This window comes from Nelumbo lutea, chromosome 1, assembly GCF_056320005.1.
Source record: "Nelumbo lutea isolate HS-2025 chromosome 1, American lotus-T2T, whole genome shotgun sequence".
NCBI lineage: Eukaryota > Viridiplantae > Streptophyta > Magnoliopsida > Proteales > Nelumbonaceae > Nelumbo > Nelumbo lutea.
In genome coordinates, this window is record NC_142684.1 from 76,479,541 (window position 1) to 76,506,474 (window position 26,934).

At 38.3% G+C, this 26,934-nt stretch overlaps 2 protein-coding genes and 1 long non-coding RNA gene across 3 annotated transcripts; all 3 read left to right on the plus strand.

Moving 5' to 3' along the window:
• Positions 1-10,644: 10,644 nt before the first annotated feature.
• LOC148875471 (putative xyloglucan endotransglucosylase/hydrolase protein 8) lies at positions 10,645-13,356 on the plus strand. The gene is made up of 4 exons (XM_088964777.1): positions 10,645-11,253; positions 11,403-11,503; positions 11,658-11,860; positions 12,517-13,356. The coding sequence occupies exons 1-4, from the start codon at positions 11,061-11,063 to the stop codon at positions 12,917-12,919; spliced, it is 900 nt and encodes a 299-aa protein (XP_088820903.1). The 5' UTR covers positions 10,645-11,060; the 3' UTR covers positions 12,920-13,356.
• Positions 13,357-16,775: 3,419 nt separating this feature from the next.
• Positions 16,776-19,144, plus strand: EMB1025 (Pentatricopeptide repeat (PPR) superfamily protein). The gene has a single exon (XM_088964779.1). The coding sequence runs from the start codon at positions 17,066-17,068 to the stop codon at positions 19,022-19,024; it is 1,959 nt and encodes a 652-aa protein (XP_088820905.1). The 5' UTR covers positions 16,776-17,065; the 3' UTR covers positions 19,025-19,144.
• Positions 19,145-19,488: 344 nt separating this feature from the next.
• Positions 19,489-20,887, plus strand: LOC148875473 (uncharacterized). Its single transcript, XR_016105036.1, has 4 exons — positions 19,489-19,655; positions 19,747-19,847; positions 19,990-20,048; positions 20,508-20,887. It is a non-coding gene; the product is annotated as an uncharacterized LOC148875473 (long non-coding RNA).
• The last annotated feature ends 6,047 nt before the right edge of the window (positions 20,888-26,934 follow it).

The following is a 26,934-nucleotide window of genomic DNA, read 5'->3' on the forward strand; positions in this document are numbered from 1 at the left end:
GAAAAAAAAAAGTATCTTTGATGCCATAATTATATATCGTATTTCAAATACTATTTGCAATACTATGCTATTATGTGGTCATTCTAATATTATAAAACTTAAAATTATTTTATGTAAAACCTAATTTTCATTAATAAAATTAGGGGTACTAGTTGGGTGGATTGGACTAAGTTTATGGTCAACCTGGGCTAACCCTAAAATTTGGGCTTAAGGCTCAAGCCCGGATTGAGCCCAAGGTCAAGCTTGATTTTCCCAACCCAATCCCAACCTGCATTGTAATTTGATGCACTCGGGTTAGGTTTGGGCCTAGGCCGGGCTTGGATTGTTCAATGAACCCACTCTAAAATTATATATATACATACACATATACATATACATATACATATGCATGTATAAATGTGTATAGTTGAATTGGGCTCGGGTCTGACCTGTAAAAATAAAAAAGCACAACTTTTTGGGCCTAAGGACTGAAAATCCAAACATAATCCGAGTAAAATTTCGAGTTGGGCTCACCCAAGTTGCACCCCTTGGGCAAACATCTGAAATAAGAGAAATTTTATAAAATTTATTTATCATTTTACTTGAAATGCCCCCTTAAACTAGTAGTTGTTTATAGTTGTTAGGGGCATTTTAGTCATTTCTTGCACCTCTTTAGTAAAACACAAATATCCCCTAAGATAGTTGTTTATAGTTGTTAGGGGCATTTTCGCCATTATACCCCCTTATAATAGATATATTTAGTGTAGGCCATGGCACATGCCAAGCTATAGGCCATGCATGCCTAGCACGTGGACTGTGCTAGCATGTAGAGATGGTAATTTTCCCCATCCTCAATGGGGACCCGATTTTCCCGACCTGATGGGGTCAGTCGGGGATGGGTATTTTGGCAATGATGGGGATTAATAGGAATCCCGATCGAGGTTGGGAAATATGATCCCCGCCTCGTTGCCATTTCTATTGGCATGTGCCCACATGGGCCACAGGCCGTGCCTTGACACGAGCCAAAATCCCTCAGCCCAGCCCGTTCCAAGGGGTCATGCCATGCTAGGTCCATCACTATAGTTGGCGGGCCGTGCCATATTACCAGGCACAACCCAATCCATGCTAGGCCATGCCAACCCATGGATGGGCCAGCCCGTTTTACACCTCTAGGGACTTGCTTAGTTTAGCTCAATCTTGTTACACTATCCAATCAAAGTCCACTATAAAGCCCTACAAGTTTTTTGGACCAGGGGTCGATGCTTATGTAAGTTGTTCGGTGATGTGTATGGCTGATTATATTTTGTTCCGAAGGCTGTGTTTGGTTGCAATGCAAATAAATTTGCATTGATGCAAAATCATGACAGTGTAAATGATTTTAGTGTAAATTTTGAGCTATTTTTAGTTTAAATTTTAGTTTATTTTATTTGATTACAATACCAATGAAGTAAATTTAGACATGAAGCAGAATAAAGTAAAATACAAAACAAAATTAAATAAGAATTTGCATTTTTTACATTTGCACTCCCATACATTTATAATAGTGCAGATAAATTTGCACTGAAACCAAACACAGCCTAATTTGATTTTTATATATTATTTCATATGCAAAACAAATTAGCTTATGTTACTTTAATTTGTCATTATCTTAGAAAAATAAAACAAAGAAATAATGAAAGGGAGCTGGATAATAGCCACAGCCCTTCCTATCATTTTCAAAAAGCTGACTCGGAGAGTTCTTATTTAATCATGAAAGGCTCGTATTGATTATTTAACTATGTAATGAGGCAACTATACCAATTATTTTGTTTGATATTAATCTCATTTAATTTGGGTCTTTTAGTTTAATTTAGAAAATTAAATTAAATTTGTAATTAGTGATCTATTTCAATGAAAAAATGGGACTCACATTATTGAAAGTCTTTAAGTCTTATATTTAAATTAGGGTTGGAATATAATACCACTCAAAAAACTTATAATCAATCAACTGGTATCATAAATGTGGTATTGATCAAAATTAATGAATGGGTTTTGATTAATCAAACCTCTTCCAAAACCATGTCTTCCGACATCGTAGGTTTTTCCTTTAAATTAAAAAGATTAATATTGACCATTTGAACTACGGTGAATTTGTTTAGAGTAAAATTAATTACTATTTAATTTACTACTATATTTTTAGATATAGTGGAAAGGTTAAAACCAAAATGTCAGGATTTAGAAGTGTTGGGGAAGAATGGGGTCACTGTAACTTTGGAGGAGAAGCTCTGAGGCGCATCTGAAGACACTGTATTTAGAACGTTATTTTCCCCCACTCAGTTTTATTGAGTTTGCTGTTGGGTTACAGGCAAATTCGTTCCCAAGATACAACAGAGCCTTGGGTGAGAATCTGCAACCAGCAAAGTTGAAGAGTCTCCAGAGAAACCTTCTTGGAGACTATAGCAGACCGGACTGAGAGAGAGAGAGATGGTGAATTTCGAAATTATGTGATTTGGAGTCTGATTCATGCTCCTTAAATAATTTGTGAAGATGTATGAAGAAAATGTAGGTGTTGGTTTAGAGAAGGCACCTTGAACAGTCACAATTTCAAACATTGTGACTGTTTAAAAAGTAGTTAACAATTGATGACTATTAACTTTGAATTGTGCCTCTTGATCACACCCGATCGAATCGTGACCATTGATCTCATCAGCGGTGATCAACGCTCATCAACGCACCAAAACCAAAGCCGTCCATCGCGAGCCACGCGGGTGCGAGCAAAGTGCGCCTCTAAAGCGCCTCATTGCGCCGCACACACGTGCACGCGCATTGCGTGGTATCGAATCTCCATACCCTCCTCTATTAATTCTAAAGAGTGTAAATCAGCTCCTAATGAAAAGCTGAAAACAAAACTTATAATTTTCCAATGTGGGACAAGTTCAAAACTGGGTTTTTGTAAGAGAAAAACTGATTTTTCAACCAAGTGTGCAGGTGCAATTTCTCATGTAATTGACCAATCAAACCCGTTGGATTTAATCTCTTATGAGATTAAAATCCAACAATCCCCCACGTTGATTGATCAATTACATAGTTCTCTCTCAATCCAAATTACTATGACACAGTTATGCATACAAAAGGTGTTTATCAACTTAAACTTCTTGTTAGTATGGTTATCTCAGAGCCTTGTCAAAGTTATTGGTGGTAAGACCTTAAACCAATTACTCTCAAGACAGACCAGAGACACCTATACACACAAAAATGTCCAGTCTCTGCAAGAGTTTGAAGTTTTGCTCAGTATTGTTATGGCCATGTGCTTCTTTCCTAGTTTCATGAACAATCCCGAGAGCAAACCCAAACCCTCATGAGAAGCGACACCACTTCTATGTTCACATAGGTGAAGTTCCACTATGTGCTCCGTTATTTGACACATTTCAGAACTTCATTAAGAGTTTATCTCAACCTCTCATCATAACGGACATCATTATTTATGTTGTGATGGAAATTTCTCAATGTCAGTGCTAACAGTCACATTGTTGTAACTTGTTACCCATTAAACCTAATACTGATGGTTTTTCAGTTCAGATTGGGTTACCATTACAGGTGACTAAGTAAAGGGTTTTAATCCCATCTCTTTGGTTGTCATTCTTACCAATTCTCTAGCTAAACCCTTGGTAAGAGGATCAACCAAGATTTTACTTGACCTCACATAGGTTATAGTGATGATTCCATCTTGAATCAGTTGCCTAACAAATTCATGTCTTAGACTTGTATGTCTGGACTTACCATTGTAGGTACCATTGTAGGCACCATTGTAGGCACCATTGTAGGCCCTTGACAGAGTTGCCTCACTATCACAGTAAATGGAAATTGGAGGCATAGGACTAGGCCAAAGTTTTATATCCAATAATAAATTCCTAATCCAATCAACCTCTTTTCCAGCAGTCGCTAAGGCTATGAATTCGAATTCCATGGTCGAGTGAGATATACAAGTTTGTCTCTTGGATGCCCAAGATATCGCACCCTCACCAAGGACAAAAATCCATCCAGATGTGGACTTGTTATCTCCATTACCGGTAATCCAACTTGCATCAGTGTACCCTTCTAGTACAGATGGATAATCATAGTAAAACAAGCAAAGTACCAAGGTTCTCTTGAGATACCCAAGAACTCTCCAAATTGCTTTCTAGTGCTCTGCACTGGGATTATTTGTAAACCGACTGAGTTTACTTACTGCAAATGCAATATCAGGTCTGGTACAAAGCATAGCATACATCAAGCTCCCTACTGCACTAGCATACTCAAATTGTACAATTGCTCTACCAGTATTTTCTACTAGCTTTATACTAGAATCATATGGCGTACTATATTCTTTAAACCCTAAATGCTTAAATTTCTCAAGTACTTTCTTAATATAATGTGATTGGCTTAATGCATAACCCACAATAAGCATATCATCAACATAAAGACACACAATTACTCCATAATTTTCAGTGAATTTTGAGTAGATGCATCTATCAGCACTATTATGTTTAAAACCAAAAGTTTGAATGCAAGAATTAAATTTCTCATGCCACTATTTAGGTGCTTGTTTTAAACCATATAGTGATTTAACCAGTTTACAAATTTTCTTCTCGTTTCCAGGAAGAACAAATCCTTCTGGTTGTTCCATGTAAACCTCTTTATTTAAATCACCATTTAAGAAAGCAATTTTAACATCCATTTGGTGAACAGACAAGTGATAAATGGATGCTAATGCTATGAGTGTTCTAATAGAAGTTGTTCTAGCCACTGGTGCATAGGTGTCAAAGTAATCAATCCCTTCATTTTCACTAAATCCTTTGGCTACCAATCTAGCCTTAAAAGTTTGTACAGTCTCATCAGTGTTGTATTTTCTTCTAAACACCCATTTACATTTTATTGGTTTTGATCCTGGAGGCAGGTCTACTAGTACCCATGTGCTATTTGACATTATTGAATCCATTTCATCATTTATAGCTTCCTTCCAAAAGGCAGCATCTCTAGAGGTCATGGCCTAACTATATGTTTTTGGATCATTTTCAATGTTTAGGACAATAGGTATCTTATTTAAAATCTTCTCTCTATCAGCATCAACCAAAAATACAATTGACTGAGTAGAGATAAAATCTGAACCTAAGTGTTTCACTGTTCTTTGTCTTTGACTTATTATAAGTCTTATTGTAGGTTTTACAGTTGTGTCATTTCTTCTTTCAGTCTCATTATTATCAACATGTATTAAGATCTGAGTTTCTCTGTCATTTTCTGTGGGTTCATTTTCTGTAGGTCCAGAACACAGTTTATTTTCAAAGAATTCAATATCTCTATTTCAATTATTATGTTGGACTCTAAGTCTAGAAGCCTATAGGCCTTGCTATGTTCTGCATATCCAACAAACATACTTTTCTTAGCTCTGAGTCCTAATTTGGTTCTTTTAGGATCTGGAACTCTATAATGTGCTAAGCACCCCCACACTTTTAGATATGCTAACTTAGGCTTTCTTTTTATCCATAATTCATATGGGCATTTGTTATTAATTTTAGAAATAATTATGTTATGTAAATGGCAAGCTGTTAGTAGTGCTTCCCCCCATAGGTTTAAGGGTGCATTAGCTTTTAACCAGACCATTCTGTTGAGGGGTATAAGGAGCAGAACACTGATGTATTGTTCCAAATTCTTCACATAAAGAATAAAATTCATTTTTAAAGTATTCAACATCCCTATCACTTCTAAGGATTTTAATTTTCTTTTCTAGTTGATTTTCAACTTCAGTCTTATATAGTTTAAACATGTCAAAGGCTTTATCCTTAGTTCTCATAAGGTAGACATAGGTGTACCTAGAAAAGTCATCTATAAATGTTATGAAGTATCTCTTACCTCCTCTAGTTAATACACCATTGAGTTCACAGATGCCAGAATGGATTAGTTCTAGAAGTTGAGAATTTCTCTCAACACTAGGGAATTGTTTCTTAGCCATTTTAGATTTTACACATATTTCACATTTTTCAATTGATTCATTACTGTAAGCAATTATACCTAGCTTGCTCATGTTCTTTATGGATTTAAAATTCAAGTGTGCTAATCTATCATGCCATAAAGAGAAAGAATCAACAATATAAGCAGAAACTTTTCCTTCATTAATACTTAATTTGAACTTACCATTACAATCATTTCCTTTTCCAACAAACATCCCATTCTTGGATAGGATTAGTTTGTCGGATTCAAAGACAACTTTGAATCCCCTCTTACAAACAAGATTTACTGAGATCAAATTCTTTCTAATATCAGAAACATGGAGAACATTCAGGAGAGTCAGTGTCTTTCTAGAGATGAAGTTCAACTCTACGCTGCCTCTTCCAGCAACTTTGGCACATGTTTGGTTTTCCATCTGTACCTCCTAGCCATCAGTCACTTCTTCGTATGTCTTGAACAAAGACTTGTCCTTGCAAACATGGATTGTGGCATCTGAATCAAACCACCATTCAGAAGACGATTTTGCCATGTTGACTTCAGTAATCATGGCTTGCAGACTTGGTTTCGCCTTTTCGATGTTGGCAAACTCAGGCATAATGCCCCTTCTTTCCACAAACATAGCAGGATCATTTCTTATTGTTGCTCTTCTTGAAGTTTCCATAATTCTTCTTTACTTGTACTGCAGGGTTAGTCTTCTTCGATCCGTTTTCCACAAAATTGACCTTAGAGTTCAGCATACCGGTCAAGGTCTTATCCCTACTGTCTCTAATTCGAGACTCTTCTTCAATACGAAGGTGTTGTTGAATTTGTTCCAATGTAAGTTCTTCGGCCTTGTGCAGAAGCTTCTTCCTGTAATCATTCCAAGAGGGTGGAAGTTTGGCATTGATTGCTCCTACTTGGAAAGATTTAGGAAGGATGATGTTAAGGGATCGAATTTTGTTGACTATCACCTGTAGTTCATGAACTTGCTCCAGTATGGGTTTATGGTCGTTCATGGTGAAGTCAAAGTATTCTGCAATAAGATATTTATTTGTACTTGCTTCTTACACCTTGTATTTGAATTCCAGGGCCTTCCAGATTTCTTTTGGAGATGTAAGTTCCTTGTAGAAGTTATAGAGCTAGTCTGATAAAGCATTCAGTATGTGCCATCAGCACAGAAGTGAGTCTTCTTCTCGTTTTGCTCTTTCCTTCTTTAGTTTCTCTGAGTCGTTGTCAGTAGGTTTAGGAAGTGGTTGCAGATTCGGGTCCAACAGATAGTATAGCTTCAGTGTGGTCAGAAGGAAGATCATCTTGTCTTGCCATCGGCTGAAATTTGCTCCATCGAACTGGTCTAGTCGAACAAGATCTTGGTTCATCATCTTAATCGAAGTCATGCTTGCTTCCGCCTCTATTGCAGGATAATGTTCTAAAATTGTTGGGGAAGAATGGGGTCACTGTAACTTTGGAGGAGAAGCTCTGAGGCGCGTCTGAAGACACTGTCTTTAGAACGTTATTTGCCCCCACTCAATTTTACTGAGTTTACTGTTGGGTTATAGGCAAATTCGTTCCCAGGATACAATAGAGCCTTGGGCGAGAATCTACAACCAGCAAAGTTGAAGAGTCTCTAGAGAAACCTTCTTGGAGACAGTAGCAGACCGGACTGAGAGAGAGAGAGAGAGTGAATTTCGAAATCGTGTGATTTGGAGTCTAATTCATGCTCCTTAAATAATTTGTCAAGAGGTATGAAGAAAATGTAGGTGCTGGTTTAGAGAAGGCACATTGAACAGTCACAATTTCAAACATTGTGACTGTTTAAAAAGTAGTTAACAGTTGGTGACTGTTAACTTTGAATTGTGCCTCTTGATCACACCCGATCGAATCGTGACCGTTGATCTCATTAACGGTGATCAATGGTCATCAACGCACCAAAACCAGAGCCGTCCATCGCGAGCCACGCGGGTGGAGCAAAGTGCGCCTCTAAAGCACCTCATTGCGCCGCACACACGCGCATGCGCGTTGCGCGGTATCGAATCCCCATACCTAAGGAGTGTAAATCAGCTCCTATTGAAAAACTAAAAACAAAACTTATAATTTCCAATGTGGGACAAGTTCAAAACTGGGTTTTTGTAAGAGAAAAACTGATTTTTCAGCCAATTGTGCAGATGCAAATTTTCATGTAATTGACCAATCAAACCCGTTAAATTTAATCTCTTATTAGATTAAAATGCAACAATAAGTATCAAAATGCTAGAAAATAATGGTTAGGGTCATCATCCATGACCCAACTAACTGAGTAATTTAATTTAATCTGTTCATCTTCCATATTAATATATGTTAAATGGGACCAAGTGGATATATCATATACGGTGGAACAAAGCAATGTAAGGGGTGGTAGGTCCGGGACGGTGGAGGTGGAATCACTCCCTCCGGAGTCCGGAACCAACATGGAATTCTACCGACAGCTTTCACGTGATGCCTGTGCCAAATGCATGTGAAGGGGATTACTGATACTGACAGACTGACAAGAAGCAAGTGACACCACTTCCATAACATCATAGGATATCTCCTGATTTCTCCATTCATGTTCATGGCATGCACGAGGGTCGATGGATCACAAGGTTTCCACTGACGTTGGTCCATGGTTTTGAAATCCACACTCGACGGGCGGACCGGTTGATTTAGAAACCGGTCAGGTAATTAATTCCGGTTTACTCTAAAACTCTTGATCTGGGCAGTTGAACCTATTGATTATTTTGTAAATCAATAGGTTTATAAAGCCTTGGCGTTGGTCATTGGACCTCCATCTATCGTATATATCAATGGACCGACCGACCTCGTTTGCAGCCCAAAATCTGGGGCCTAATAATCCATCGAAAACCCAAAAAACTGGGGCCCTAATATGTGGTGGATGTACATGTTTCCCGTAACATTATTCCTCAACAACTGTACATAACTACTACACTTGATAAATAAATCCAAAAGAAAATTCAGTTGTTCACCACTCACCACTCATCACTCATCACTCATCACCCAACCTTTTTTTTTGTTTAGGCTGTTGAGTTTCGGGCCTTCATCACTCTCTTATATGCTTGAATCCTCAGTTCAGTCTCTTTTAGAGATTAAATATTGAAGCAGTGAGAGGAATGTTTTAGTTTCGCTTCTTTTGAGATGTTAGGAAGAGGGTCGAGACTCAAGATCAATGCATCAATGTCTTCTCTATATTTTCATGATGATGGTCCGTCCTCTGTTAGAAAAGCAGGATTTAATTCAATTATTGAATTAGGCTCCTCCGTCTTTTCTCATATGGGTTCTACTCTAAAAGTATCATTTTTAACTCACTGTTTCTCGAGCGTCCAAATATCCAGTTGTCAAGCCCAATGACTTTGATTATTTTATGAGGGTTCGCAATCACCCACGTTCTCATATGCAACATGTGGGCCCTAATTCCGTTGTCCACCACTATGAGCCAAGTTCAGTGCAGCCTGGAATTGGATTTCTCATCCCATAACCCATTCTACGTCTACTGTTGTTCGTGATTATAAGTTCACACTCTATTTTTCTTTTCTTTTTCTTTCTTATCTTTGCATCGTTTAATCCTTTGATACCCTTTCAAGATTTTTAAGGCAGTGTTTGCCATTGATGCCATTTTTCTGAGAAAACGGCACTACATCGGTGTCATACAGAAAAAGAGGTACTTCAAAAGATGGCCTCTTATTTAACATCATTTTTCTAAAAAAAATGTTGCTCTATACCACACCTTGAAAATTAGAAAAATGTAGTATGAAGAAACATCAAATTTAATTTTTTTTCTCAAAAAAAAAGACTTAATACTGCCAGCAGTAAATGATGTCGCATCATCTTGAGAGTTAAGATAATATAGATCAATGCTGAAACCGGTCATATAGCATAGGTACCAAATAAAACTAATACAGTTTTCCTAGAAAACAGTCTATATGGCAGTATCAAAGCCAAACAACAAAATGAGCCCTTTTTTGAAAAAACAGTGCAACAGAGACCTTCATGCATACAGCACCGTTTTCTCTAAAAACAACATCATTGCAACGACATATTGGGCCATAAACTGACCTAGGTAAAGTAAATCCATGAGCTCGGTTCGATTATTCTTTCCTATTCCTATTTTTAATAACCATCTGAACCCTGAATTGTCTTATGACTCATCAATCAGATGGATTTTTTGAAAGAACGGTTCAAGGAACAAGTGATTCCTTCTCTCGGCACCAGTTACTCTCTAGATCTACCCCCTCCCGTTCCATCAACTAATCGATGTCAAACACCTATTTAGATATCTTGAAAGGGTATGAAATGATTAAATGGGGCTAATAACATAATACATGCATTTTGGTATTAATAATTCGATGAGACTGAACATGAGGATATTGCATTCATGATGTTTACTCCTGCTTGGGAAGTGTTTATTGGATAGATAAGTGTTTGTTCTATTAAGCACTTATGACTGTTTGGTGAAAAAGTGCTTCTTTTAAATGAGTAATATAGTATTTTGAAAATTATATGGCAAGTCAATGCAATAAACTATTTTTTTTAAGTGCTTAAAAAACCAGAATTTTGAACTTATTCAAAATGGGCTTATTTCCCTAAAAAGCACTTAACCCTGCTTATTCGCCAAACACAGATAAAAGCTTATAAGTATGGTCCCTGCCTAAAATAAGTAGTTAAAAATAAGCACCCCAAACGGGGGCATATGCGCTTTTCCCATTATTCCATCTGTTTCACTCATTTACGATCTAAACCATGAGGATGAGATGTTGTTGTTAACCATTTTGACCACCGAAGGTCAGGATCCTCCGCTAGCTGAAGCCCTCTTGTCATCTCACTGCAGGCTTCGGACTTCGGAGTCCTAAATGCCAGAACGATATGTACACCATTTGCCCAAGTAAAAGACAGGAATGCAACTGGTAAACTTTGAGTTTGACATATTTTATCAAGGAATAGAACAAAAACAAGGTTGATTTTCAACTTCTACCCTTGGGTGATCAGTGATGCACAGTCTCATATAGAAACTATGGGATCATATATAACCCATTTCTTCTCTGTCACCCAACTGGAAAAAGCTCTCTCTTTACCCCTCCCCCTCTTCTCTCAGCGTCAGGGGCGCCAAAATGGAAACAAGGGTGTTCCCATTGGCCATTCTTCTCGGAATTGCAGCTCTCATGGCGTCCTGCTCTACATCAGGCGCAGCGGAATCAGGCTCGTTTTCATTCGGAGACAATTTTGATATTATGTGGTCTGAGGACCATTTCAAGACATCGGCAGACGGGCAGGTCTGGTATCTTTCTCTCGACAAAGAAACAGGTACGCAGAACCATAAATTTCGACACAGTAGAGATGGCACCCATATTTTCTATTCGACCATGTTAAGTTTAAATCTGAATCTATTGTAATTTTTTTTTAATTACCTAATTCATTGAAGATTTAATTTATTTCTGTTATGAGGAGAATAGGTTGTGGGTTCCAAACAAAGCAGAGATACAGATTTGGATGGTTCAGCATGAAGCTCAAGTTGGTCGGAGGTGACTCTGCCGGTGTTGTGACGGCCTATTATGTAAGTCTTTCATACTGTAGAAGTCCTCTGTTTTTTTGTCTTCCCCCAGTTTTCCTTCTGATTCCACTCTCCAGTGAAGGCATCTTGGTGACTGAATGGATGATCTAGCTTGAATCATCGTTAACTAAAAGAGATAGTTATATACATGTTACAGATGTGTTCGGATCCAGGAGCTGGGCCTGAGAGGGATGAGCTAGATTTCGAGTTCTTAGGGAACAGAACAGGGCAGCCCTACACGATACAGACCAATGTGTACAAGAGCGGAGTTGGGGGCCGAGAGATGAGGCACATGCTCTGGTTCGACCCTACCGAGGACTTCCATACCTACTCCATTCTCTGGAATAACCACCAGATTGTGTAAGTACATCCTAATCCTATCCTCTTCTTCGATCCCAAAGCAGTTTTATATGCCTGATGAGTGATGCTGATAGCCTGTCTGGTCACGGTTATCTGCCCTTCTTTTGTAAGCGGCCATTCGGTAGGTTAATGAGGGGAGAAGCTTGCAGCTTTGCACACTTGGACTGTGTCAACATCCTGGTGATCAATTAGGAAGATGCTAATACCAAGTTACAGACCAGATATAAATCGGGTTGAGACTTGAGAATGAATAACTGACAGTACTAACCCGGGGGGGGGGGGGGGGGAAGTTAACAGATCAAGATTCAAGAGTGAGATGTGAGAACCCATTGATTCAATGTACATTGTAAATTTTGAACTTTGAATTGTAAACAATGGTTTTGTGGTCAACTTGATGAGCATGAGGTGTTCAAACCTTCGCTCAGCCTGTGAAAAGCTCGATTTAGCTCAGTTTAAACTGAGTTTCGAGTCAACTTTGACAATAAATCCCGACTCATGAGGCTTGCGAGCTTAATCAAGCTTATATATATATAATTATTTATTTTTCTAGAAACTTAATTCACAGTCGAGCTTGAGCTGAACGGAGCTTGAACATATGAGCTTTTGAGTCAATTCTGATAATAAACATATATCATTGGTCTTGGTTTGGTTGACAGCTTCTTCGTGGATAGAGTACCCATAAGGGTGTATAAAAACACAGAGAAGCCAAATGACTTCTTCCCAAATGAAAAGCCAATGTGGATGTTCTCAAGCATATGGAATGCGGATGACTGGGCAACGAGGGGTGGGCTTGAGAAAACAGACTGGAAGAAGGCTCCCTTCGTATCCTCCTACAAGGATTTCAATGCCGACGGATGCCAGTGGGAAGATCCTTACCCTGCTTGTGTCTCTACCACCACCCACAATTGGTGGGATCAATATGAAGCTTGGCACCTCTACGATTCTCAGAAGGAAGACTTCGCTTGGGTTCAGAGAAATCTTGTTATCTATGATTATTGCAAGGACACTGAGCGCTACACTAAGCAACCATGGGAGTGCTCCCTCAGTCCATGGGATTGATCAACAATCACCCCTCGGCCCATATATTCTTTATTTATTTTGCTCCTTTTTTTTTCCTTTCTATTCAATTAATTTTCTTGTTTTTCTTCTTTTTTCCCAAGTCTTGGTATTTATAATTAGTTTTTTTTTTCATTTTATTTTTATTTTGAGAGAGAGAGAGAGAATTGCTATTAATTATTGCTATGGAGTTTGGATGAACATATAGTGATTATTTATTTGTAATTATCCAAGTTAATATATAGGATATGGCTTAGTATATGAAAGTTAAAAAAGAGGTCAGTTTATTTAGGCCATGTTCACTTTTCAATTAAGTTACTTGGGTAAGTGTTTTCCAAGAAAGATTTACCCAAGTAAATGCATTTATCTATGTTCTTTTATTTTCCATATAAATAAGGTAATGATCATTTTAGTTATAAAAATCTATTATTAAAAGGAGCATTTTTGTCCCATTCAAGTATTGTCAATTTTCTACCTAGGTCGGAAAGTTATTTACCCACCTAGAAGATATGTATCACTTACCTGATCCCCACAAATACCTAAGTAAAGAATAGTAATCAAAATCCCATTGCTATCTCAAAATCCAAAAAAATAAAGAAAAAAAAAACGTCCCCTTAGAATTTCTCTACCTTACTTTTTAAGAAACTCAATTGAAGACTTTTTAAATGCAGTATATATCTCAGGTGGCGCTTGTTTCTCAACCAGTCAGTGAGAGTGAGTTGCAGTACTGTAAAACTGAAATTTCAGTTAAGGAAACTTGATGGGCTCCCCACATCACGCCCCACAACCCATTCCCTCTGTGCATTGGGAACAATGAAACATGCACCGATGCACGGGAGATGTTTCCCATGCACAAAGGGGATGAGCTGTGTGGGGTACACTATACGGAGAGTCCATCCAAACTCCTCTCAAAGGCATGACCGGTTAATGAGTACATAACATGTTTGAGATATGCAGTTATAAATCATGTTTGAAGCCGTTTTGCCAGCATCTTGTTGACAGCATATTTGGACTCGTATGACCCACGTTCCCATTTAGTAATATTAAGCAACATATATGACATATCTTACTACTCTTGGAGGGTCTTTCATGCAAGGATCAAAGTATGGATACACGTATTGGTTCGAGACCCCTTTATTATGCCTCTATAGTGAATATATCGGGGGTCTGACCGATACACCCATACCGATATATCGGGCATATCGATATTTTGAACATTGCTTTCATAGGTTAATGTTTTGATGAATTTTACTATTGTGGTTTTCAGTTAGGGGTGAGCAATCAATTTATTTATTCGGTTAAAAATCAAACTGAATAAATCAAAATTTCTAAAACTGAAGTTTTAAATGAAATAATGAGAAATTGAAATAACTAAAACTAAAATTTTTTATTCCATTTTTTGGTTTTAGCCAAACAATGCTCAGCCCTACTCTCAACATGGCCTTCCTCTTATAGTCTTATTCCATAGATATTGACTGGGGTTGGAATAGGTTAGGGATGGCAATTTTTTCCATAAAACTAGGCCGTAGTCTGCCCTACCTCGAATAGGGTGAGCTTTCTCCTTCCTGAAGGAGAAAATTGTTTTACCCTGAATTAGGATGGGGTTTACATATATTTTCCTAAACTTGCCTTTGAACCTGGTGATAAATTATTAAAATATTAATATTACAATATCCTTCACTAATCATTGAAATGCCTTAGGGTTTCATAATCTCATTTTCCTCAAATTCCCTAAACCGACAAACCCTAATATCTAATAATTATATATTTCCATTTAAAAAATATTTCTAAATTCCTATAATTCCTTTGTTTCAGGGCTGAGGTAGAGGTGTAAATTGGGTTGTGGTAGGCCAGCATGGTATGGCCTGCGTGCGGACCGTGCAAAGTGCGAGTTGTGCTTCCCTCCCCTAAGGATACTTTGGGGGTCAGACCGAAATGGTCCATGGCCTAAGCCCGTGTTGGGCCATGTTGTGCTGCGTACCTAGATTGAGTAGGTTGTAGGTTTTTCAGTGGGCCTGGCCCGTGTTAGGATGGGCTACGAGCCAGGCCTTGGGCCTGGCCATGTTAGGTTGGGCTACGAGCTAGGCCTTGGGCCTAGGCCAAACTAGACTTAACTGTTTTTTTTTTTTGACATTTTGATTTTTTTTTGTTAAGTAAACACTAAAACTATAATACTTCACTTTCCTTAATTCCTTTGAACTATGGGAACAAATTGGAAAAAAAAATAAGAATTTTATTTCTTAATTTTGAACAATGCAATGGTCAATGGATGAATGAAATATAGAAAATGGAATAAAATATAAAAAATAAAATTCAATTATAAATTGAAAATAAAAAATTACATCGTTGAAAAAATAACAACTAATTTAAATAAAATTGAAAAAATTACAATAATTTTAAAAATTGAAAAAAATTTACATTAATCGAAATATTGAATATACAAAAAAATAAAAAAAAATATTAACTTCATCATTTTTCTTCAAGTTCCACCTTCACCTGCATCTTTATCTAACCATCTTCTTGATTGTCATTTTCTTCCTCCTTTCTCTTGAAATCTATTCTTAGCATCCAACTGATCTTTAATGCAAATGCACATTTCTAGACTTTCATCATTCATGGAGCTTCTCTTGTCGTCCAGCATCATAATACCTATACTAAAATAAGACTCCAATGGAACCGTAGACATTGGAGGGTTTAATAGATCACATGCTATGACGACAATGATTAGATAGTTTTTTTTTTCATTATAAAGTCATTTATCACTTTACCTAAATACCCCCTTAAACTAGCTGTTATATAGTTGTTGGGGGGATATTATTGTCATTTTATCTCCTCTCAAAGCCAAAATACATAAATACCCCCATATAGCTGTTTATAGCTATTGAGAAGTATTTATGTAAGAAAACCCCTAAAAAGTTTGAACTAGCCTTTGGGCGGGCTAGCCTGCGGGCCATGGGTGACACAACACAACAATGCGGGCCATGTTGGCTTAGTTCGAGGACCTGAAACCCCAAGCTCGGCACAACCCATACAATCATGCCATGTCGTGGCATGGCCCGTGAACCATCGGGCTAGGCTGACTCAAAATCGTGCCGGGCCATGCTGGGACGTGGGCGGCGCAAACCGATTTACACCTCTAGGTAGACCTATTCATGGGCCGGGTCGTGCCGAGCTCGGGCCGGGCTTACACTTGTCATTAAGGGAAATATGTTAGGCATGAGCTTGAGCCCAGCGCCAACCAACGGGCCTATAACTTGGGCCCGAGCCCGGCCCTAATAAAAGGCCCAAAGCCCGAGCCTGAGACCGAAGCCTGACCTAATAAAAAAATAATTTTCCCTATTCAAATTAGAATTAAAAATTCAGATAGTTTTTTTTTCCTATTTAAATGAACAATGGGCCTACAAGATGGTTTTTTTCCCCTTTCTTTTATATTTTAAAACATAGTTTTGCATTCTTAAATCAAAAAATTTATTCAAATGGATATAATCACATTACTCACTTTAAGTCTAATATTAGGTCGGGCTGGGCCGGACTATTTTGACAAAACTCGAGTCTAGCTCGAATTTATTGCAGGCCAGACTTTTTGGCCCGAATTTAAACCCACAAACCTATAACCACGTTCAAGCTCATCCGGGGGCCGGGCCGGCGGGCCCATGAACAGGTCTACCTCTAGGCTGAGGCAGGGTACGCATTTTGGCCACTAGGCAAGGACGGGAAGGGGGTGCCGGCTGGCCCGGCCCTATACCCGTCTTGGCGCCGTGTTGCGTTTCCTGCATGAACCCGGTTTGATTAATCATCGACCAACCCAAGTCGAGAATCCACCACTTAACACTTTGTCTTTCTGGGGTTTTCTGTCATTTGATCCATTTCCTCCCGAAACAAACCTTCTGAATGACTAACGCTTTCTCTCAACCCTCTCCTCCCTCAGCCAAAACTCATGTTCAACTCTACTGCTGTTCTTTTTCTTTCCAATATTTATCAATTGGATCCGGACCCATCTCCACCTTCTAGTAATCTCTTATTCCCTTCATTAGTCTCAAGCTTTTGTTGGTCCATTCCAAAACCACACGAAACCCTCCAATCTCTGCAAAATGCCGAAAATGTCTTCTAAAAATGATTCTTTTCAATCGGAGGCAGCGGTAACCAAAGATGTTTTTCAGGATTCTTGTCAGAAAAGGGAAGGGATGGGTGCATTCTTCATTCTCTTGTAAGTCTTTAACTTCTTTTGGTCGTTCTTTTTCGGTTCATAGTGTTTTATTGAGTACAAGTTCTTCTGAGACTGAACAAACCAACGAAGATGAAATTGAGGTCCCTATCGCTGAAGACATATTTAAGTCGGGTCCTAAGTTCGGTGCTTACAAACAGGGTGATTCTACCTTTTATTTTCTCGTTAAGAACTACGCTGACGCCGGGGACTTCAAGTCGTTGGAGAGGGTCTTAGACCGAATGAAGCGTGAAAGGAGGGTCTTTACAGAGAAAATTTTCATCATTATATTCAAAGCTTATGGAAAAGCAAATTTGCCCGATAAAGCTGTGGTTTTATTTGAACGAATGATGGACGAGTTTCAGTGTAGGCAAACCGTTCGATCATTTAACTCAGTTCTTAATGTTCTCGTTCAAGCGGGTCTCCTTGAGCGTGCTATGGAATTTCACTCACACGGCGTGGGAAGGGGTATTTCGCCAAATGTTCTCACTTACAATTTAATCATCAAAGCAATTTGTAAATTGGGGTTGGTAGACAGGGCTATTGAAATGTTCCGTGAAATGCCACTTCGAAATTGTACTCCTGATGTGTTCACTTATAGCACTTTGATGGATGGGTTATGCAATGGCAATAGAATTGATGAAGCTGTTTCCTTGTTGGATGAGATGCAGATTGAAGGGTGCTTCCCGAGTCATGTGACATTTAACGTCTTGATCAATGGATTGTGCAAGAAGGGCGATATGTCCCGTGCTGTGAAACTTGTGGACAATATGTTTCTTAAAGGGTGTGTTCCAAATGAAGTGACTTACAACACTCTCATCCATGGTTTGTGTCTCAAAGGTAAGTTGGAGAAGGCTGTTTGTCTTCTGGACCGAATGATGTCAAACAAGTGCATGCCGAACAATGTCACATATAGCACAATCATCAATGGGCTTGTCAAGCAAGGAAGAGCTGCTGACGGTGCCCGTGTCTTGGTCTCTATGGAGGAACGAGGACACCCTCCAAATGAATTTGTTTATTCATCTCTTATTAATGGATTGTTTAAAGAGGGGAACTCGGAAAGGGCATTCACATTGTGGCAAGAGATGATAGAAAAGGGATGCAAGCCAAATACTGTTGTTTATGGTGCTCTTATTGATGGCCTGTGTCGAGAAGGTAAACCAGATGAAGCCAAGAAGGTTCTCTTAGAGATGGTGTCCAAAGGTTGTATACCTAATGCCTATACTTATGGCTCCATAGTGAAGGGCTTTTTCAAGACAGAAAATGTTCATCAAGCAATTCTCACATGGAAGGAGATGGTGCAGAATGGATGTACTCCTAATGAGATTTGCTATAGCATACTCATCCATGGCTTCTGTGAAAACGGGATGCTTCAGGAAGGGTTAATGGCATGGAAGCAGATGTTAGGCAGAGGATGTAAGCCTGATACTGTGGCATACAGTTCAATGATCCATGGCCTCTGCAATGCCGGTCTGGTGGATGATGGTTTACGGCTCCTTAATGTGATGCTTTGTGAGGAATCCTACTCTCAACCAGATATTGTTACTTATAACATACTCTTTAATGGTTTGTGCAAGCAGGGTAACATCTTACGTGCCATAGATCTCCTCAATGGAATGTTGGATCAGGATTGTGAACCAGATCTAGTTACTTGTAACATTTTCTTGAAGAATTTGCAAGAGAAATTAAACCCACCTCAAGATGGGAGAGAATTCCTAGATGAGCTTGTGGTCCGGCTGTCTAAGCGGCAAAGAGTTGTTAGTGCTTCAAAAATTGTGGAGGTAATGTTGCAGAAATTTCTTCCACCCAAGGCCTCCACTTGGGAGAGGGTCATTAAGGATCTCTGTAAGCGTAAGAAAGTGCAAATGGCCATTGATATTGTTTGGAGCAAACTAATTGACTGATTTCTGGTTACAGATTCTTTCTTGTAATATTCTTTCTTATAATTTATTAAACACTGTATAATATCATGTCATGGTATTGATCTTATCAGAGAGAGATAATACAGGAATTTTACCATCTCAGAGGCTTCTTTTATTCATGGAATTTCTTCCACTGTATTGCGTCCGGCATCCAGTAGAAGAATAATCACATTTTGATGTCAAGGCTGTTATTGAATTTGTTTTCTTGGCTAGGGGTGAGCATAGTTCGGTTTAAACTGAATAACCGAACCGAAATTTCAGTTTCGGTGCATTCGGTTTGGTTTGTTTGGATATTCAGTTTGGTTTCGGTTCTTTAATATTCGGTTTTTGGTTTCAGTTGGAGTATTTTGTGTTTCGGTTAACCAAAATAACCGATATTATAAGGGTATATTAGTAATTATCACTAAACCCCTCTTTGTTTAGGCCCACCAAAACCATTGAGAGTTGAACAGTTATTCTTGACAAGCGCAAGTCTTCCTCCCCAAGTCTCTGTTTCTGGCGACGGACGTCTGACTGTCTTCCCACTTCTCAGTTTCCTCTTTTCGAAGCAACAACCTCATACTCTGGCGACGGCGACGGCGAGCAGCGAGTCGACTGTCTTCCCACTTTCCCAGTTCTGTATTGTGCTAAGAGTCTTCCTCTTCAAGTCTGTTGTGCTTTGTCTGCTTTTGGTCTGGTGTCTGACTGTCTTCTCACTTTCCTAGTTCCCTCTTTCCGAACTACGAAGCAACAACCTCATAGTCTCATACTCCGGCGACGGCGACTGCGAGCAGCGAGTCGGTTGTCGAAGTCTACTCTCAGATATGTAATATTTATTATTGTTTTTTTTTTTTCTTTTTCTTCTTCTCTCATTTTGATGGGTGAAATGCTGAAATGCAATCTCTTTTCCGATGCCATGGTAGTTTTAATTTGAGTTACAATCTCTTTTCCGATGCCATCATCAACAGGTATAGGGCCAACCTAAAATAGAGGAGATTGTCAAAGATTGAAGCTCCAATGCCAAACAGTAAAAAACACAGCCTAAAACTATGTTAATTTGAGTTACAATCTCTTTTGCAATTTTCTGTTAGTTTTTGCAATTTTCAGTTTTAATCAAAAAAGGAAAATTGGTTTGGTTTATTCGGTTTAACCTAAATTCGGTTTCAGTTTGATTGCCACATTTCATAGTTCGGTTTCTGAAAATTCGGTTTATTTGGTTCGGTTTTAAACCGAACAAACCGTTTGCTCACCCCTATTCTTGGCTTAGCATAGTCTATATATTTTCTAGTTTCTATTAATCTACTTGTAAGCATAACCCATAATCTTATGCTGATAGGAAACTTGTAGGAATAAAATTTGTACAATGATTTCACAGCTATATATTTCTTTTTTCCTTTTGACTTGGTTAAAAAGTCCATAGTATATTTTCCTTGTTTAGATACCTTCTGACTATCTGGAATTAAGATAACTTTTTTTTGAAATATAGAGTTATTTATAATCCATGAGAACTTGGAAGCTGTCTACGACTTGCTTGATGTGGGCGTTTATAATCGAAGATTTCCTTTTGACATCAATGAAGATGAATGTGTATTTCTTACAATCAATTTCTTCTGTATTCCTTAGGGATAATACTTGGGATATCTTTAGAAATTGAAGGGGCCGATATAGGGAGACTCTGTTATCTTTTGCTGTTTCCTCTTTAGTGCCATATTTTCTTTCTGGATCTGAATCAGATGGTGAAAAATAAGAAACTGGTCCCTCTGAGACTGAGAGCCTATATAGAAGATATATTATATCACTTATGGAAATATCCCGTTGTACAGGTCTAGATATTTTTCAAGTTTCAATAAAGTGCTTCTCTTATTACGACAGACTTCAAAGCAATACTTATCCAGAGTAACAGTGTCAGCCAATGATGAACCCTTTTCTCATATAAGTGTGGAGATTAGATCAAGTTAACTATGGTTCTGCCAAAGGTCTTCTAAACAGCTGGAATGATAGTTGGTGAGGAACCAAGCTATTCCAACATAAGAATGCATGAAGCACTTCAATTGACTGCTAAACCAGTTAGGCCTTCCCAGGTTAATCATGTAAGCCTAACTGTAACAGGGTTGTTATTAGACTTGCTAAGGATTCTATTCACCTTTGATGCTGTATTTGAATTCCAAGTGGTTCTGCACGACCCTTCTAAATGAGCAAGTTACCCACCTATTTTCATTAGGTCTTACTTTCCATGTGGAAAATTTTCAAGTGAACAGCCTTCTACCACGTGGTATTAAAAAACTTCTCATCTTGTTGTTCAAACCCCATAACATTTAAGGGATGTTATGTGCAGTGGAAATGTTAATATGCTACACTTTCAGCATTAGGATAACATGCTCAAGAACACTGTATACGTGTTCATCCCGATGGTCTCCAATGAAATGGAATGGATAAATATGGATTTGCCATGTCATGCTCCATATGGCAGAAAGCTGTTTATTGCAGTTAATCTTACAGAACACTGTACTCAACCATGATGCAGCACTTGTATATGGTTGTTGCCATGATGAAATTCACATATATGTAAACATGCAGCTTTCAAGATTACCCATTCTATAATAATGCATAGATAAAAAAAAATCTGTAACAATGAATACTTATTATCCTTTCTTTCTCCCTTTCCCTGGTCCTCAAATCCGTCTTCTTTATGGTTTCCAAGTCAAGAGTCCACTTCAAATTTCCAACTTCCTTCAGCAAACAAAGACGTGCTCGATTGACTAAAGGGATTTCATCTGCTGTTCTGGAGCTGATTATCTATTCTGGATTTTGAGGCCGAGTCTTTCGGTTGTATAGTTCTGGTGGTTACATCAAATCTTTCCAATCTCTCCACTGTAAACTAGGAATGATTCTGTTTTGTTTCAAATATTCATGTCCTTCATCCCCAAATTTCTGGTGATTACTTAAATTCTTTCTAACCTATCCACTGTAAACTAGGAATTCATTCTGTTTTGTTTCAAATATTATGTCCATCCCCATATTTCTGGTGGTTACTTAAATTCTTTCTAAATCTATTCACTGTTAACTAGGAATTCATTCTGTATTGTTTCAAATATTCATGTCCTTCATGCTGCAGCTCCTTCACTGTCTCATTGATTGATGTCTGCATTCTCACAAAGCTGGTGTTCTTTTTAGAAGCATGAATATTTTATATGTTTTGTTTCAAATATTCATGTCCAATGTTCTAAAATGCAAAGGCATGATGTGAGGCGTTTTTAAAGGTGTGACATGTGGTTTAGAGCACAAGGAGGCCTTAGTGTTTTATAGATATTTTATATGTTTTTGTTATGTTTATATGTGGTTGGATTCATATATAGTATGCTATGACTAGTTTTTTGGGGTCTGGGGTCACATCCCCCCTCCCCCCACCCCTCAATAATGAACAAATTTGGATGGTTTTCATCTTCTGGATTATTTTAACATAGAATAGTTACCCCACTTTTGCCCAAAGCATTTAATTATAAAAAATAGCTTTAGTACAAAAGCATAAGAGGTGTAAGCCTCTCCTATGAAGCATAATAGAGGCGTTGATAGAGGTGTACGCTTCAAGGGTCTTTACGCTTTTAGTTTGCGCGCCTCCAGGCGTTTTCTTAGCGCCTCGCCTAGAGGAAAACACTGGTTGGAATAACTACAAAATTTTCTCCTGTTCCCAGGTATTCTCTTGCAAATTTCAACACTTTGATGTTGAACACTACCTACGAAGAGGAAATTGGGAGGAACTGTGAACTGAGCAAAATTTTTTGGGAATGAAAATATGTTTTCCCTGGATAGAAGGTGTATTCTTTGAACTTTTTGGTAACCCAGAATAGTTAAAACAGAGCTTTGTTCAGTGGAGCAGAGCTGAGCTTGTAGTTGTAGCCCAGTGCCATATGATGGTTTCAGTAAAGAGATGAGAGTTCAAGAGCCATGAAAGGGAGAAAATTAAACCAAGAACTGTACTGCAAGAAAAGATAGCTCGTAAGCTACATCCAGCATATTTACATGCACTTCAGCTCATCATGGGATTGATATTTCAATACCCATGAGAGCCAAACTGAACTAGTAAGTTTCCAAACATCAAAGATCACACCCATAAGACAGGCAATTGCACAAATACAGGCTTTATGAATGCCTCAACTAGAAATCGGTTGAGACACGAAACTTCATATATTTGTCTCTATAGCCAAGCTAACTGAATTACGTGCCCAAACTCTGCATCAATACGCCCCAAAATTGCTTGCTTTCATAGAGAAAACACCATATAGATTTTCTCATTCACTTGTTGAGTACCTAGAAGTCCAGTACTTCTCGATCTCTTCCGCTGTTCTTCCTGGTATTCTCCCAGCGATCAGAGACCACCTGATCAAATGATATTGAAATCTTAGATTAAAAAAAGGTTTAGGAAGAGCGAGAACCCAGAAGATTAAAAGGACGAAGGAACTGACGAAATGGGGAAAAGGAATCAGACCGACCTGTCTCCAAGCAGACTGTACATCCGAGCAATAAGCGTTTCCTCGTCCTCTGTAAATTCCAGCTTAGAGTCTTGGCTGGTATCCTCTATACAAACATCAAATAAAACCCAGAAAAGAAATAATCAAGTTAAAATAGAGTACACATTCAAGGAATACAAACAGGGTCTCATGTCACGAGTAGAGAAGAAAGAGGTAGTGAAGCCATTGTATGAAACAAACACCTCAGGAAAACTAAATCACAACAAGTGTATAATAATAAAATTAAAAGCCAGGAACGCATAATAAAAGAAACCAAGCTGAAGAAGAAACGCTTAATGAGTACAGTACTAAATGACAACAAACATTCTATAGACATTTAGTGCGGTCAATGCAGGAAACAGCCCAGGAAATAAAACCCGATTGTCATAGCAAATGACCAATGAAAAAGTGGTTGGTTTAGAACGAGAAAAAGGAAAAAATGAGTAAATTTGAAATAAATACCCCGAGAATCCACAGAGGTATCGTCAGAGGAGCGATCCAAATCGGCCATTTGTGGAGAAGGAAAACAGAGTCGAGAGCTTCGAGTTCTTCGATTTGTTGGAGGCAAAAAGAAGAGGGTGTGGGGAGCTGAGGGTGGTGCTGTGGATGGGCTGAAGTAAATATTAATAGGAGAGATTGGGGAGAAGAATGGGTGGTGAGAAAGGAGAGAAGACTGGTAGTTGCAGAGAGGGAGTTGGGAAGTCTTCCTTTGATAGGTGGTTGAACGGCTGGTTGGTTAACAACTTTTACACATAAATAAATAAGTAATAGATAGTTGCGTTTTTAGTTTTTACTGGAATAGAAAGCATATACGACAAGCTTATCCACTTGGGCTGTTGAGTAAGATTACGGGTACTTGGATTTGAAGCAATAAATGATAAAACCTGATGATGCCCAGAAAACATGCATATCGTCATTTGACACATTAATTTGCCGGCACTTAAAAATATGTATCAATTTTATCAACAACAGAAGCCCCACCCCTCCCAACCCTATCATATTTCCACTACAGTGAGCCTGATCGACATAATCTCTTTTCCCTTCCAGACATCACAAGCAATTAAGCAGATGAGATAACTGGGTTGGTACTAACACATCCAGGCCAACTCTACCTCAACTTTAATCAATATTCAACACATCAGAATTGCCGTTGGGTGGATCGAATTAAATGAATCCTATGTCTATTGGATTAAATCAGTGAAAATTGGGGAGGGGGGAATGTAAATATCTGAGATAGAAAACTGGCTTAGGCCTGACATGGAGCATACTTTGTTAGGTTTGGGTCGGTTCAGCTTGTAGAACCACAAGCATTATCCATTCGATTAGATCACTAGTGTTGGTATGTGTGTGTGATTCAAAGTAAAAATATTGAAGTAATGTGGTTTGTATAATTTCATTCGTCACTTTGTTTTTCTGTGGGTTTTTGGTATTTAACACAACACAGACTCCGGATCTCCTGTCCACGAAAACTCTATCCATGCCTACCCACAATACACTGTTCCCCGTGAATTGGGAACATCTCCCCCTGCATAATACTATGCAGGGGATGAGATGTTCTCCATATGTGATTGTGGTAAATATGGGCAAAGTTCTCGTGGGTACGAGATCCGGACTCCACAACACACACTAACTTTCCAATGTAATGGTAATGGTGAGATTCGAATCCGCATCTCTTTTGGAACTGCCCAGCTAACATGCCAATCGAGTTACCACTCAGTAAAATACAAAGTATTTTGTCCCTATCAATCATAATATGATGTATTTTCGGGTGATAAAGTTGTTTGTTTTGTTATATAATCTTTCGATCTGTGGAATAATTCGAGTCTCATAGAGGTGTAAATTGGACCGTGTCGCCTGTGGCCTAGCCTGATTTTGAGCCGGTTTGGCTTGATGATCACGGGTTGTACCACAGCCTAGCACGATTGTATAGGCCATGTTGGGCTTGGGGTTTCAGGTTTGCAGGCCAGGCCAACATGACCCGACAATGTGGAATGTGCTGCCTATGGCCTGTGGGCTAGCACGACCCAACCTGTGACATGGCCTGGCATGGCCCAGCATGACCCATATATATTTATATATTTACATATAATATATTTATATAATATAGTTATATTATATATATTTATATATAATATATTATATATTATATAAATTATAATTATATAATAATATATAGTATATAATTTATTAATAAAATAAAAAATTGTTTTCAAATTTATTATACTATTTTATTTAATTATTGTATATATAAGCAATTGTTTACATCAAATTCAAAATTCATATAAAATAAAAAATTTAAGATTTCTTTTTCAATTTTTTTAGGGTAAAATACAAAAACTTTCCCTGAAGTTTCTGTCAATCATAAAAATCTCCACATGTCAGGTTGTGGATTGGGCCATGCTGTGGACCAATTTTTTTCGAATACCCATTTTACCATTTTATAAATTATTTTACATACAAAATTACTAAAATAACCCCATTTTAATTCAACAAAAGCCTCTTTTAATGATCATTTCAGTAAATTTACAAACAAAGTTACTGAAATATGTTTTTTTGTTAAGTTAAAATGGGATTATTTTAGTAATTTTGTTAAGTTAAAATGAGTATTTGTTCAAATGATACTATAGGGGAGGTTTCTATAATTGACAGAAACTTTAGAGGTGGTTTTTGTATTTTACCTTTTTTTTTTAATAAATAGCTTTGGCCCAGTCCACAGCGTGGCCTTACTAGCTAAGGCTTGATCCATGGACCAACCTGGCCCGTGGCACGACACGCGCACGTGCTTGAGCTCAGACAGTGGGCCAACCCTCCAAAATATCCCAGGAGAGAGAGGCACAGTCCAAGATGACCTGCAGGGGCCGCATGTGGAACATGCCATGCCAGCCCAACATGGCCCATAGAGTCTCATATGGACTATTAAAGGAACTCTATTTGAGCTTTTGCAAGTTTTATGCTCTTTGATTTGATATATGCCTTTGTATAGAGCATGTGGAGAGAGTGGCTCAGATCTACCCACATGACAGTACATCTTTACATTGGACACATCTTAAATGGCAACATGGAAATATGTATAGAGCATGTGGAGAGAGTGGCTCAGATCTACCCACATGACAGTACATCTTTACACTGGACACATCTTAAATGGCAACATGCAAATATGGGAGAGTTGCGTATATACAATGAATTGGTTCATTGCTTTGGGCTATGAGTAAACATAACACCAATGCTGATCAGGGTTGTTGTTTGTACCTGGAACTGGAAGCCACGACCACAGTATATTTTTACATATAGTTACATTTTTAGAGGCGAAAAAAACGATTTTAATGCCTCAGCTATCACCGATAAATATTCTCTATGTTTTTATTTTAATAAATTAAACTTGATCATCATTCATTTTCTGCTGTT

Excerpts from the sequence above, each read along its gene's own strand:
- LOC148875471 (XM_088964777.1), top strand. The coding sequence starts at position 11,061 with ATGGAAACAAGGGTGTTCCCATTGGCCATTCTTCTCGGAATTGCAGCT. Across the intron at positions 11,504-11,657 it reads GTGTTGTGACGGCCTATTAT|ATGTGTTCGGATCCAGGAGC; the intron begins GTAAGTCTTTCA and ends TACATGTTACAG. Across the intron at positions 11,861-12,516 it reads TGGAATAACCACCAGATTGT|CTTCTTCGTGGATAGAGTAC; the intron begins GTAAGTACATCC and ends TTTGGTTGACAG.
- EMB1025 (XM_088964779.1), top strand. The coding sequence starts at position 17,066 with ATGTTTTTCAGGATTCTTGTCAGAAAAGGGAAGGGATGGGTGCATTCT.